The 13,863-nt window shown below is 45.9% G+C and overlaps 2 protein-coding genes across 7 annotated transcripts in view; both read left to right on the forward strand.

The window, feature by feature from the left end:
* Nucleotides 1-13,863, forward strand: part of LOC135916418 (uncharacterized) — a 95,604-nt gene that overhangs the window by 31,798 nt on the left and 49,943 nt on the right. For 4 of the 6 annotated variants that reach the window (XM_065449764.2, XM_070528897.1, XM_065449767.2 and 1 more), the window contains exons 13-14: nt 6,371-6,406; nt 8,685-8,756. In XM_065449764.2, coding sequence (XP_065305836.1) covers nt 6,371-6,406; nt 8,685-8,756 — 108 coding nt within the window. The remainder of the gene's footprint in view (nt 1-6,370; nt 6,407-8,684; nt 8,757-13,863) is intronic. The other 2 variants (XM_065449770.2, XM_065449765.2) reach the window with 1 other exon arrangement.
* Nucleotides 9,041-10,584, forward strand: LOC139051880 (putative nuclease HARBI1). The gene is made up of 2 exons (XM_070528915.1): nt 9,041-9,795; nt 10,380-10,584. Exons 1-2 carry the CDS (start codon nt 9,389-9,391, stop codon nt 10,582-10,584), a joined length of 612 nt encoding a protein of 203 aa, XP_070385016.1. The 5' UTR covers nt 9,041-9,388.

The following is a 13,863-nucleotide window of genomic DNA, read 5'->3' on the forward strand; positions in this document are numbered from 1 at the left end:
CAGTAGACTGTTCTCGAAAAGAAAGAAAATTACGAATCCAGGATAATGTAGAAGAGTCAAGTCGTAGGGCAGATAATTTAGAAATTGGGAGACAGTGGGGCATGCGGTCAAAAGCTTTAGAAAAGTCAAGAAAGATACAGTCAATTTGAAGGTTGCAGTCTATATTAATGTGCAAGTCAGTCATTAGTTCAAACAATTGCGTGTCACAAGAAAATCCCTTCCTAAAACCATGCTAATTAGAAAAAAAAGCAATTGTGAGCTTCTAGGTGGCTGTACACGTAGGAAGTGTACAAGCATTTTGCAACATATGCAGGTTAAAGATATGGGCCGTAAGTTGTCAGGTGTATGATCATCTCCAGATTTGAGAATCGTTATTATTTTTCCTTTTAACCAATCGGTGGGTGACATTCCAGATGCTAGGGATTGTTGAAAAATATGGCATAAGATCTTGCTTGAGGCAGCGATGGTGTTCTTTAAAATCTTAGAAATAAGAGGTATACGATACGTATTAGAACATGAGAAAAAATATAAGGCGTTAGTATCACAAGAAAAATAATCAAATAAGCATTTGAGAAAAAGCGCACTATCGATGATAGATGCAATAGAGCTGGCAGGTGATAGAGCAGGCAGGTGGTTCCAGTCTTTTGTTGTGCGTGACATTGTGAGTTGCGCGTGACGTTGTGATGGAAAACGAGCGCCGAAATCCATGCTGTGATGATGTGAAAAAGGCATTACTTTCAAGAAAGGTAAATAGTTGCGAGTATAATATATGCTTCGTTACTTTGCCATCACTTGGAGATACTTAAACTATTAACTATATTAATTTCATTCCACCTAATTGGATAATTAGTATTAACTAATCAATTAGCTTTTCAAATATTTTAATTAGATGAAAAGCGTCAATGAGAAAAGATAAGATAATGTCTTCGCATTGCAGTGGATGCAGCCGGCTTTATTTTTGTGCTCAACGCGAGGCGAATAGTAGGTGGGTGTTGAAATGAGCTGGCCTCTCAAAGACGTGTGATTGTAAATTTTATGGAAAAGACAGAGACGGAAAGGTTTTCGGCAGCGATGAGAATAATAAGCTATTTTTCATTAGTGTTACGATGGCTGTGCGGTTGTAATTTGAAAGCATAAAAGCGAGTTGCGTTATTCTGGACAAGTTTAAATGTTTGAGATAGATCACCTCGGTAAGGGTACCAGATTGAAGCTGGCTATTCTAGTTTTGATCGAACAAGTGCCTTATATGCGAGTACCTTTAGAGGGGCAGGGGCTTTACAGAAGTTGCGCCAGAGAAACTCTAGCGTGTGGTTAGAATTAGAGATTATCGAGGGAATGTGGGGTATCCAAGTCAAAGTAACAGATATGAGAACTCCTAAGTACTTTTAGGAAGTTACTGTCTCTAGTCAAATATTGTTTATGTTGTAAGACGGAGAGACAAATGTTCTGATGGGAAACGCGCATTAGTTTACACTTGCTAAGGTTAGGTTCCATTTTCCAAGGTTTACACCTAATTGCGACAAAATTAAGGTCGGCTTGTAACACCTGCTCGTCACTGAGGTCACAGACTTCGCGGTAAAAAAAACGCACTCGTCTGCATATAAATGCATTAATGGAGACACTTGGTTAGGTAAGTCATCAACATAAATTTTAAAAAGTATTGGAACTAAAACAGAACCATGAGGAACACCGGATGCTACCTCATATAGTGGCGAATCGTGGTCGTTTATAGTAACACACTGAACGCAATTAGTAAGAATACACTTCAGGCATAGTAGTAAATTAAGATCCAATTTAAGCAAGGCCAGCTTATGCATTAGTAATTTATGATTTACTTTGTCAACTGCCATGGAAAAAGCAAGAAAAGTTCAATCAGTACGGGAACCCTGGTCTAGTATAGCATGCAGTGTAGGCGTGAAAAAAAGTTGCGTTTCGAAGGAAAATGAGCGCCGAAATCCATGCTGTGATAATGTGAAAAAGGCATTACTTTCAAGAATGGTAAATGGTTGCGGGCATTATATATGCTCCATTACTTTCTAGGGAATGCCAGTTAAGAAAATGGGTCTGTATATTAGTGGTGAAAGTCTGTTACCCGATTTATACAGGATATCCCAGCTATGTTTAGCTAGAGTTTAAATATATAAAAATACCACGTAGCTGGACAGAACAAAAGTAATATTGTTTGCTGTCGCTTGGAGACAAACTATTTTTTTAGCCACAGTCATAGGTGATGGCCTTCGTCCGTGAGTGAAACAGCGAAAAGAGTGCTGCATCATCACGAGTGTTCAAAGAAATAATTGGTAAATTGTTTTAGTTTGCGTAATGCTTCCGCTGTAGTTGCAATTTTGTGAGATAAATCGAGCGGCTCCACTGTGAACTGATTGTAGCATAGTGGTTAAATAAGCAAGATTAGGGGATCATAATGAAAAAGCAAGTTCAAGTTTAGGGCGAAAGATTTTAGACAGGCTAATATTCGTACCTTAATCAGCATCTTACGCAGATTCCGGCGTATGAAGCCCAAGGACCGGTAGGGCTTGCCGCAGATGTTGATTATATGCGGTCGAGGAAACGTTTGATGTAAGGGTTACGCCTAGACATTCGAAAGAAGTAGTTCCTGACACATGGATCTCATTTGTACAGTTTGAAAAGTTAGAACTGAAATGTCGGCGAGGGAAATAGATTTCTTCACATTTGTTTGGATTAAGCGAAATTAGCCACGTGCAGCACCAGTTGCTATAGGCATGAATTGCTACACCAAGTGCTATAGTTGCAGTAAGGTCAAGGTCAGTTTGTATTTTTACGGATACATAAGTGCTAGCAATCACTAGGTGCACAATACAGTCGTGAGCAAAAAATCCGCACATGAAAAGACATGTTATTCGGTAAGTTATTAATTTGTATGAGAAAATGTTCTGGACTGAGGACATGCCCTGCGGCACACCAGAGGGCACAAAAAAGAGGGGAAGGAAAAATTATTAACAAAGGTGAACTGCTGCCGAACGGCAAGAAAGTTCCGGATCCAGGATAACGTTAGTGAATCTAAGCACAAATAAGATAGTTTAGAAATTACTTAGCAGTGAGCTACGCGACTAAGGGCTTCAGAAAAATCATGAAAAAGGCAGTAAGTTGGCAGGTTTTTGTCTACCTTAAAATGTAAGTCAATTGGAAAGTCAAATAGTTGGGTTTCGCATGATAAACCCTTCCTCAATCCACGTTGGTCTGCAATTTAGATCGTAAATATGGGAGGTGATGATATGCAATAGCAACTTACAGCAGATGGAAGTTTGTGAAATTGGTCCTTAATATATCGGTGAGTTTCTATTGCTACTCTTAGGGATTGCAAACGCCTTCGTGATTTTGCAGTCATGGGGAAGATTTCCTGTCGATAGAGATTGCCGGAATACACGATATAATAATTAAGTTGAAACTGTATGGCTTTTTAATATGTATGAGTTAATCTCGTCAACGCCTGCTGCTGCGGACAATCTCAGGTTATTTAATATGGATGCAATGCTGTCGACAGTCATGTTGATGTGCTGCGAAATAGGTTAGTGTAGATCAACTACCTCAGGCACGGAATTGATTCAACTCGTTAAGGCAGTCATGGTCTGGATTACTAATGCGATTGCCATCATGCAACGTGATCATGCTTTCGTGTCGATTCGGACACACTGATCCCGCATTTTTTGTGTGCGTTAGTGGTGAGTAGTGCGGGCAAATCGCGAGAAAAAAAAAACTTATCTTGGGCAGTGTCTACGGCTGAAAAGTAGCTATTCAAAAAGTCATTTTATACTTTACATGATGTAGTGCACGCGTGTTTTACGGCATCGTACAATCGCTTCCTTTTTGTTTTTTTAGTCTGTTAAATGACTTATATAGGGGTTGCTTTTATCGTTTGTTATATTAATTAACGCGATGTGTTCACTGGCTAGTGATGCTAGTGATGTTACCTTAACAAAGCCCTGTTATCAGGAACTGATTGGTTTAAGAAAGGAATATCCGATAATTTAATAATACATTTGCTGGGAAATGTAAAGGAGATGGGGCTTATGTGTTGTTGAACACCGGAAACACCGTATATACTGGCCCAGTTCAATGTACAGGGCATGTACACTCGCCCACAAAATATTGCGGAGCGTGCGAGCGCGTGGCGAAACGCCGCTTCTCCCCTGCTAGCGGTGCACCCCTGGCAAGGTAAATATACCTGGTAGCGAAGCTTCCATAGGAGCCCATTCGTTCAAAAGATGGCGGTCCATCGCCGGTTCATGGGGCTTAGCGCTATCTGTATGTGGTGGGAACACTTCCGGCGGAAGATAAAATAACATGACGCCATGTCCATTAAAAGCAGAAGCGACGTCATTTTGCTTTCGAAGGCGCGAAATTTGTTTTGTTGTTCTTCCTTTGGAGCTATATATTCAAATTGCCCGCCATTCGACTTGATGGGCGTTTCGAGCTTTCAGCGTGGAAAGCGATGCAGGAAAAGGCCAGCCGTACGGTTGTCGAAATCAGATCCCTGCACAGAACATATGAAACATACTTTCTTTGGAGGCCGACGAAATCTTTAGGTGTAGAATGCTGATCCTATTGTCGGATGCCAAGCCCGTCGGCCAGCGCAGTCGCACAAAAACAGCTACACAATTATCTGGCGGTCGTAACTCACTACTTTTGACTGGACAGATTAATAAGCAGTGAAGCTACCCGCGTCACCAAATTCAGACAAACTTCGACAAGCAAGAAAACACAATTTGTGAGGGGGGCGTATTTCAACAAGTGATACGAGTGCGCCTTTCTGTCCATTTCAAGACGTGCATTGCACTGCGAGCGATAGTGGCGTCAACCCCCCCCCCCCCCCTGTAGCGATGAGCGCTGAAAAGAAATCCATTTATTATTAATAATAAAATTAAACGTATTTTCTTAACTCATCAGGAATATATAAAATTGACTAGGAATTTTATTTTCGTTGAATGAAACTAACTGTGTCTCGTTTGAATTAAAAAACGCATTTTTATTTCCCAATGTTTCTTCCCTCCAAACATAGTCGCGCTTCAATCGCTGCTCCCATAACCCCCCATGCTGATGTAGGTGACAATCTGGGGCTCTATTCTGGACACGCATGGCGGCTGCACAGCCGCCATTATCTGCCATGTTTAATCTCTTATTGGCTGTGGCGAGCTCACGTGCCTTGAAATTTTTGCCGGGAAACGGAAGTTTTGCGAAATGTCATTTTGCGTTTTCATCAAGATGACGAAACGTGACGTGGAGCTGCAAATTTTATGGACTAATACATTTTTTTGGTCCTTGGCAGATATATTGTGATGTTAGCGCTTCAAAAAGAATGTGAGCGGTAGCGTGCAGAAGCCAGTGCAATGCATCTGCAATTGCGCGAATATGTGGTGGCGATTCAAGATATGCGCCCTGCCAGCTTGCTGATTGGCTGAAGGAATATCTTGTGAGGAGCGTCACAGGAAGGGCTGTTTCGTAATCGTCAGTTTGACGATGCGTGACGTTGCACTGGGCCGCCATTGCTGAGATTTTCCGCCATAATTTTTGCTGCGACGAGCCGCGCGAATTATGCTAATGAGCAGCCATATGCAATGGCAGCCGAGATGAATGCGTATCGCCACATTTTCCCCGTCGTTTGGCGCCACGAAAATCTTTTGTTCATAACGCGTGCTCATAGTATTTGCATCGCTCTCGGGTGGTGTTGGCATTTGTGTTTGGGGCCATCGTTTTTGAAAAGAACGCGTTTATACGAAATAATATTGGTTGAATATAGCAAACTTTCAGCAATGTTGTCCACTTTTCACTGCTGCATTTCTATTGTAATCGAGATTAATGCCTTTTCGCACAATCAGACGTTATGACAACGGCCTCTTTCTAATTTATAAAAAGAAATGTACGCAAGATGGCGCCTTGAAGTTTCCTCCCGCGGTGCGAGTAACTAGCGAAATGAACAAGAGATGGCAGCGCCGGCGCTTGCGTCGCGCTAGTGGTTATCTCTGGCGCCCGCAACGCTATCGGTGATATTCGGCCGTTTCTGAGCCAGCCGAGTCGGGCTGAGTCACTTGCGTTTCACGAAATAGCGATAACGTGGCCTAGAACGTGTGCGCATCACCACTGGTAGGTCGCGTATGTTGTCTCAAGCAAGAAAACAAGGGCATTGGCGCCAACATGCGATGACTCATTGCATTTTCCGGGGACACGCATCCTAGCTATTGAAGCAGACGACGGCTTGTACGCAGCAGACGACGGAAGCGCGAAGCGTTTTCGACGGAACAATCATACGCTTTGAGATAGCTGCTTTATTTTTACTGCGGAGGAAAACTGTTTTGCTTTATCGATAACGCTACATTCAGTGCCTTCATTTCAGTTTCATAGGCGAAACGTCAAGTTGGCGTCACGTTACGTAAGCAAAACTGGGCCACCGGCGCCATTTTGTTTGCGTCGCGCCTACGTCACGCACCGAAGAAAATGGCGGAATGTCCAGAATAGCGCCCCTGTACTGGGGCGCTATTCTGGACATTCCGCCACGTTCTGGACACATTCCGCCATATTCTGGACACGTAGCCGCAGGACAAGAAGCTGCGTGAAGCTTGGCTCGCGAAACATAAAACCGGCAAACAGTCATCGGCTACAACTCGGGTATGCAGCAAGCACAGACGCGAGGAAGATTTCTGCTACGGCCCCCGGTCTGCGATATTCTGAAAGCGCGCGCTGAGACGCTCGCCGCAGTCCGCTGAATGTCATGATGGTTTGGTCTATGAACTTGTCGATGCTATAGATACTGGCAAGTTCAGTGGATTGGAAAGGCAGCGGTAAGAAGCACATTTAAAAAAAGCATGGCATATGGTCATGTTTATGTTAGAAATTAATGCAGTGGATTACAATAAAGGAGCAGCGGGAAATTGCACGCTGAGAACACCGATAAACAACAGTGTGACGCAATTTGAGAAATAATATAGAAAGTTCAAAGAATTTTGAAGAAAAAAATATTGAATCGTCGCGACGGCACATCACAGTCCCTGTAGGCGTCGAAGTCTCTACAATGAAATTATTTTTGAACAGCTCTGATAGCGCCCACGCAGCAATGGTTGCTTGTATACTGTCAAATGCTCACATTCTGCGGCCTAAAGCTCATGGCACGGTGCGAAAACGCGCGCGCGGCGAAAGCGAAACAGTGCGCGGACAAGCATGCGGACGCGCAGTCGGTCGCTGCGAATCTGTGCGATCGCTGCATTGAGGCTTCGTTCTATTAGGCTCCATTTAGTTATACAAACACTATAAGAACATATTTCACATAGCTTGCTCTCAGCGGTTTACCTACCTTTCACGCAAGAAGCCGGTTCGGGAGACTCCATCGCGGCGACCGCACGCAGTGGCGTTCACTGTACGTATTAGGTAAAGAGATAGCGTCAGTAAACGATTGTGTGCTTTCAGTTTGCCCAAGACTACTATTTAGACAGTAAACAACTTCTCTTCTTTCAAAAGTACTTGCACAAAGGTCCGGGAGAGCTCGCGCGTGGCGTTTTCAGTGAGCGCCAACAGCAAAACCTATGAGGAGCGCACCACGTGATCCCTCATACTACGCCAGCGAGGCGCTTCCGATAGATGGCGACTCCGTAACTCCTCGCCGCCAATACTCGTGCGCCCCGCAGTATCTTGTGGGAGAGTGTACATATGGGGCTGTCCGTTTCTATTGTCGAGTCGTCTGAGCCGTTCGATGTGTTGAGTGCTAAACCTACTTGCCTCCTTTAAAACACTTCTGCGAGCTGCCGTTACTCGATATGTACAGTCGACCAAAAAAGTTTGCGGACCAAGAGATCTGACGAAAATCTGAATATCTTCGCAGCCTGAAAACGCAGCCTGGTATTCCCATTTACAGCCTTTACTGGTATATGTGAACAACATTGTGATGTATGGTTTTACTAGCTACTTTTAAAGGCTGCTCGTATATTTAGCATTTTCTGAGACCCCGTGGTCCGTAAACTTTTTTGGTCGACTGTACTTGGCAGCGCTGTAGTAACGCATGGGCAAGAGTGGTTGCTACCACGAGACAACACCACGTGTCGAGAATGTTCCCCCGCTTAGGTATCGTTTAGGTATGAGGTAATTAGCTGTTTCTATGTTTGGCGACATTGACCAAATGTTGTCCCCATGGGTAAACCGCGCCTTTTCCAGGGGAGTGCTTCTTTTGCAATTTAATAGCCCAGTGAAGGCACTCTTCTTGCTAAGTACTGGGGCATTGTGGATAATGCTGTCATGATGAAAGTAGAGGGGAGGCGTTTTTAGCATACGTCACCTATGTATAACATTTCTGAACAAACGTGGAAATCACATTTTTTTCTGTAATGTAAGATCACAACTCTGTTCTGTTTCGTGACCTTCATCCAACCTTTATTCGACAGTGTCCTTAACGACAACATCTGTTTGTATTGTCTTTACTTGTCTTTTACTTGTCAAATCATATTTCAGCATAGGAAAAATGGTTGTTTCTGTGAGATAACACCCTTTTTGGTGGATGATTTTTTGCATTTTTTCAAAGCAGTACTCCCTTTCAACCCATGTTCTACAGCAGCCATTTTCATAAGATACTTAGGTGTGTCCATGTTTGGCTAAAGTAAGCAAACTCCATTTTTACTAGTAAGTAATGCCATTCCTGGTGGATTGTTTCTTTTGCGTGTTAGGAACCAAGCAAGGACACTATTCTCCCTGATCGTGATGTCATCGGGGGTGATGCTGACATTCATCAGACAGAGGTGAGCTGATTATGGTGTGTTGATGTCAGTTATATAATTTTTATCAACGAATGTAGCAACCGCACTTTTTACATTGTAGCGGTATAATACACTGTAGCGCACTGCTACGTCACACTGTGATCCGATCACAAAAGATGATGACGGCATACCCAGCACGCTGACGTTGCACGATCAGTGGAATCAGCGGTTACGAAAACGAAGGCCAGTGGCGCTTGGTCCCACTCCCACCTGAATGAGTGGGCTCTGTTAAAATTTAGTTTGTGGACGCCAGGCACCAGCGGTTTTTCTGTGCGGTTTTTCTTCACCTACAAATTGGTGACTCAGCCACTTCGCTGGACCTTCAACCACAAGGAGTTTGAGCCCTGCTGTCTTCGCAGTCAACCTGCTATCAAATGTCATGGCCTCGGATTCTCCCAATCAAGTACTGCCGTCAGCGCTACCGCCCAGCGATCCCAAGGTCTCCACACTCAAGCTCCCAGAGTTCTGGGCCCGCTTGCCCAAAACTCTCTAGTCCGGTCTTATTCTGATCTTCAGGCTCATTCGAATCTTATTGGAGGCTTAATCTTCCCTAGCCGATAAGTCGCTTGCACGAAAGAGACTAGACTGAAACAAGACACCAAATTAAGATTGAAATGAGACCGGAATCTAGCCTGCTCCGAGCTGGCTTATCCAAAACTTATTCAGTATTTTCCAACATGGCTGCCCTGCGGTTGGCCCGCCTCGAGATGCTCGCCGAGCACTTGCTGCGCCGCGAACGCGTGTTTCGCGACAGGACAAATCCGCTGGACGCCTTCAGCGAGGAGGAGCTGCAGCGGCGCGTACGCTTCGGGCGGGACGGCATAGTATTTCTTGCAGAGTTCCTGCGCTCCGAGATCGAGCACCCGACGTGTCGGAGTGGTGCTTTGAGTGCCGAGCTGCAGGTGATGCTGGCACTGAAATTTTTTGCCTCCGGATGCTTCTTGATTACTGCCGGAGATGTGATCTGTGCCCACGAATCGACCGCAACCCGCACGGTACGCCGGGTTGCCTCATCAGGTAAGCCTCTCTCCAACCATTTATTTTCTACTGCCTGTTTTAGTAGACAGCTTTAGTACTGCGTCATAACGATAAATACGCCGCACGCAAGTGCTTTGCGGAACGTAGGAGCGCGTGTCGCGTTAGGAATTGAGTGCTGCGAAATGCCTACGTGCGTAGAGGGCGAGCGTTAGACGCCGGGCGCGTCGGAGCGCGTTGGCCGCGTCCGGCATGCGGTACGTCGAATCATCGATGGAACTAGGTTCTGTTGATCTCGCTAATATGATGTAACGTGTGGCCGCGTTCCCGCTTCGTCGAACTTTAAATTTGAACAAGCTGCGCTGCCAGAACATCAGCTGACGATGTCTCGAATGTTTGCACCTACTCGAGTGCAACGAAGCTGATTGCAAGTACCGCGAAGGTGTCGCTCTCCGTGAATAACGTTTCCAGCCTCAAGTGAGCAGTTCGTCATTTTGTTCTTTCAAGCCGACGTCGTGCGTAGCTGTGTGATGGTCAGCACGAGCTTAACACTATATACGTGTGCCTCCCTGAATATGTGCGTGTGTCATTGTGTGCAAGACCGCGCATGACATCGGCGTGAATTTAAAGGCGACCACCCTCGTTTTTTTCCAGTTGGCCGTCGCCTAGACAGATGCGGGGAGTCCAAGGCTGCTCCTACGCTGTCGCTGGCTTTCCGCGCGTCGTGGGTGCAATTGACGGCACGCATGTGTGGATACAGGCTCCTGGAGAGCATGAAGAAGCCTACGTCAACCGCCACTTTTATCACTCCATAAACGTTGAACTTACTAAATAAAGCAGTGGTTTTCTCGCTTATGATATGGACCAAATCTATTTTTTCGTCTTCGCTCCAGTGATGGCTCTTGAGTCGCTTGGTGGGCGGTTGCGAAGACATGCTTGAAAACACGCGCGTACCGTCAACGTTAGGAGTTGGTTCGGCTGCTTCTGCAGGGGTGACGAGCGCGGGAATGCGGCCGGATGTTGACATCGAATCGCGGTCAACTATTGGACAGCGCGAACGCCTGTCACCGCCGCAACGAACTTCCGGCCCATTCCCCATCTCATTCCCTGTCGACGGCGAAATTTCCCACCTACACTCTAAGAGAAAAGAGAGTAAAAAGTGAGTCACGGCAACTTGACTCTCTTTTTTCTTCCGAAGACCCACTTTTGCGCGAGTAGAGTCAGAAAGAAGAGTCAACATTCCCGCATGGGTCGTTTGACTCTCAATAGCACGCTAAGAGTCATGGAAGATTGCCATTCCTCTGATATTGGAGATGAGTCTGGCGAGAGAAAGATTTTAATGCAGGAGAAGAAATACCCGATAAACTCTTCTGTTTTAGGCAGGCCCTCGGGTTCCTGTCCTGGTTGTAATGCCGTGTATCATTCTTTCATCCTTGTCATGTTCTGCAATTACTTCGAACTCTATATATTGGTTTTCCTTGACCATGTTTGTTGATACCTCACACGCTTAAGCGATAGCTGGATTCCCATGATAAGGAAAACTTGGATTTGTCACACTGGATTCTGACCATAAGTAAATCTAAAAAAAAGTATTGGCTACTAAAGAGAGCACAGCAAAGAGATAAGTTCAGTAGGTGCAGTCAACAGTGTCGATTGTAAATGTAATTCCGCGACTTAAACTAAATTTTGAAGATTTAAGTTCCAAAATCAATATCTTGTTATGAGGCGCACGGTAATGCAAAGCTGCAGATTTATTTTTAGCAGCTCGGGTTATTTAACGTGTACGGAATGCACGGTTACGCGCGTTTTCGCATTCTGCCCCCGTTGGAATGTGACTGCCGCGGTTGTGGTTGGACCCGTCGCGTCGAGCTCAGCAGCGCAACACCAAAGCCACTGGGCTACCGCAGTGCGTTGCGTTCCGCGGCTAGAAACAAATATTAGCGTACGCAACACTGCTTTGGAACCCCCTAGAAATATAAAAACAAAAATACAGCAGTTTCGCCCCAATGCTGCATGAACCACTGCACGAACTATTGCTCGAACCAAGGTTCGTTGTTTCATCGGCTGAATAAACTGCAGTAAACATTCGCTTACTCCTTAAATTAGGAAGCACTGGCTCACGCGCGTACGTGCAAACAACAGATCTCACTCAATAGGCAGTTTTAGTACTGCGTACGTAGCGTACGCAACGGCGTTGGGTACGTAAGATCGCTGCGTTCTGCAAACTGCGCATGTGCAGAACGCAACACAAACGGTACGAGATGCGTACGCGGCCGTTGCGTACGCACGCATCCGATTCTTGCGTGCGTACGTAGGGAGCCTTGCGTGCTGCTCTCGTGGTTCTCGTTTGTTCGGGAGAGCGCGAGACAAAGGAGTTTCCCAAGATGGCAGCGTCAAAGGCGACTCGCGGAATGCGGTACTTTCAATGGCCTACGATTTGGCTTTGCTGCGTGAAGTGAACGCGCAGAAGGCATTCCCAGACCCTGCACGTTGGGAATGCATAGGAAAAATAGGAACTTTGTTTTGGAGGAAGTGTTCAGTGTGTGCTGTTTGCGCGAAAGGCTCGACCTGCTTTTGGCGCAGTTTGTCGCAAATGACCGTGCCAGCCTGAGAAAGCAAGTACTAGTTTTTTTTATTTTTCTCGATATGATTCGTGCATTATATCCGCATTAAAGTAAGAGTCTTTTAAAGGCCTAAATATAGTCCGACGAAGCGGTAACGCGCCCACACGATTGCGAGATCAACAGCGTCTAGTTTGGCCGACGGTTCGACGTACTGGCGGACACGGCCAATGCGCTCCGACGCACCCGGCGTCTAACGCTCACCCTCTTACGTACGTAGGCATTTCGCAGTACTAAAAGCCCCAACGCGACACGCGCTCCTACGTTCCGCAAAGCCCTTGCGTGCTGCGTACGTATCGTCATGACGCAGTACTAAAACTGTCTAATGACGGCGAACACTCGCTGTCACAGCGTTGGCGTGACGAAGGGCGCGAACAGAGCGGACCGAACGCTTCTGCTGCCTCTTCCGTCAAAGCGTCTCCGCAAAATTGCGTTATCTGAGTGCCCCCCCCCCCTCCCCCCAGCTTTGCGTCCATCGGAAATTATCACCAAAACAGAGCGAGGGTGGCGCAAGACCGGGCTAGAGAAACGGCTAGAGGAGGAGAAACGCGCTAAACTAGCGCATCCCTCTCCCGGCTTGCGCGCGTTTTATCACGTGACCTCCTATAGATACTTGGGGCGCCCATCGAGCCCGGCTCAGCCTCAAAAACTTCCTTTAACGCGCACAGCCAACGCCGCGGGATAGGATCTTATCGCACTTGACTTTATACGAAAGCTCACGGTAACACCGACAGATATATTTCGACGGTTGTGTCCATATAATTGCTATCGCAAAATTCGCAATAAATAGAAATTTTCACTAAGGACCAACCACGCTGCTTCTCCATGCCGTGAGAGAGCGGTGAACGATAGTTCTAGAACATGTGTTGCTAAATCTCCGCCAAATGACTACGCTCGCATTTGGTGACAACGGCACACAGTCGCAAGAACTTGTGGAGGAAATACCGGAGTTCTGGCAGCTTCAGGTCCACTAGATCATTCAGTAACATGGGCGGCTTTGTAGTTCTACCTCACATCAGAGCAAACTGCACTCGACAGAAATAAAGGGCAGCCGCACCGTTATAGCTAAGCAAATTAAGGACAATTACGCCGCGTCTTCACACTTCGAGCATGCTCCGACAGCCCCCCGATATATATTTCAAACGTAACCACGCTCGGACGGGCAAATTTTGCTTCTGCCAAGTGAACGTAGCGGGCATTTCAACACGCGTGTTAAATTCATGGCTGTTTCATTCGTGAACATTACTTAAGTGACGTAAAATTATCAGTGAGCAAAACAGTTTTTATTTCAACGCGAGGAAACAAAACCGAAACTAGCGCAACTGTTTTGCTCGGTTGTGCAGATACAAAATGATCCAAAGCCGAAGCCGTCAATAGCATGACGCCATTTTAAAAGTGCGTTGTCGTTGAGTGGTTCCGAAATCGCTGCGTTAGGGGCGACTGCAACCAAGCGTTGCGGCAAGTTACGGTGGGAGCTTCTGTCCGTGCTGTGT

This window comes from Dermacentor albipictus, unplaced genomic scaffold (assembly GCF_038994185.2).
Source record: "Dermacentor albipictus isolate Rhodes 1998 colony unplaced genomic scaffold, USDA_Dalb.pri_finalv2 scaffold_15, whole genome shotgun sequence".
Lineage (NCBI taxonomy): Eukaryota > Metazoa > Arthropoda > Arachnida > Ixodida > Ixodidae > Dermacentor > Dermacentor albipictus.

Excerpts from the sequence above, each read along its gene's own strand:
- LOC139051880 (XM_070528915.1), top strand. The coding sequence starts at position 9,389 with ATGAGACCGGAATCTAGCCTGCTCCGAGCTGGCTTATCCAAAACTTAT. Across the intron at positions 9,796-10,379 it reads CGGGTTGCCTCATCAGGTAA|GCGACCACCCTCGTTTTTTT; the intron begins GCCTCTCTCCAA and ends GTGAATTTAAAG.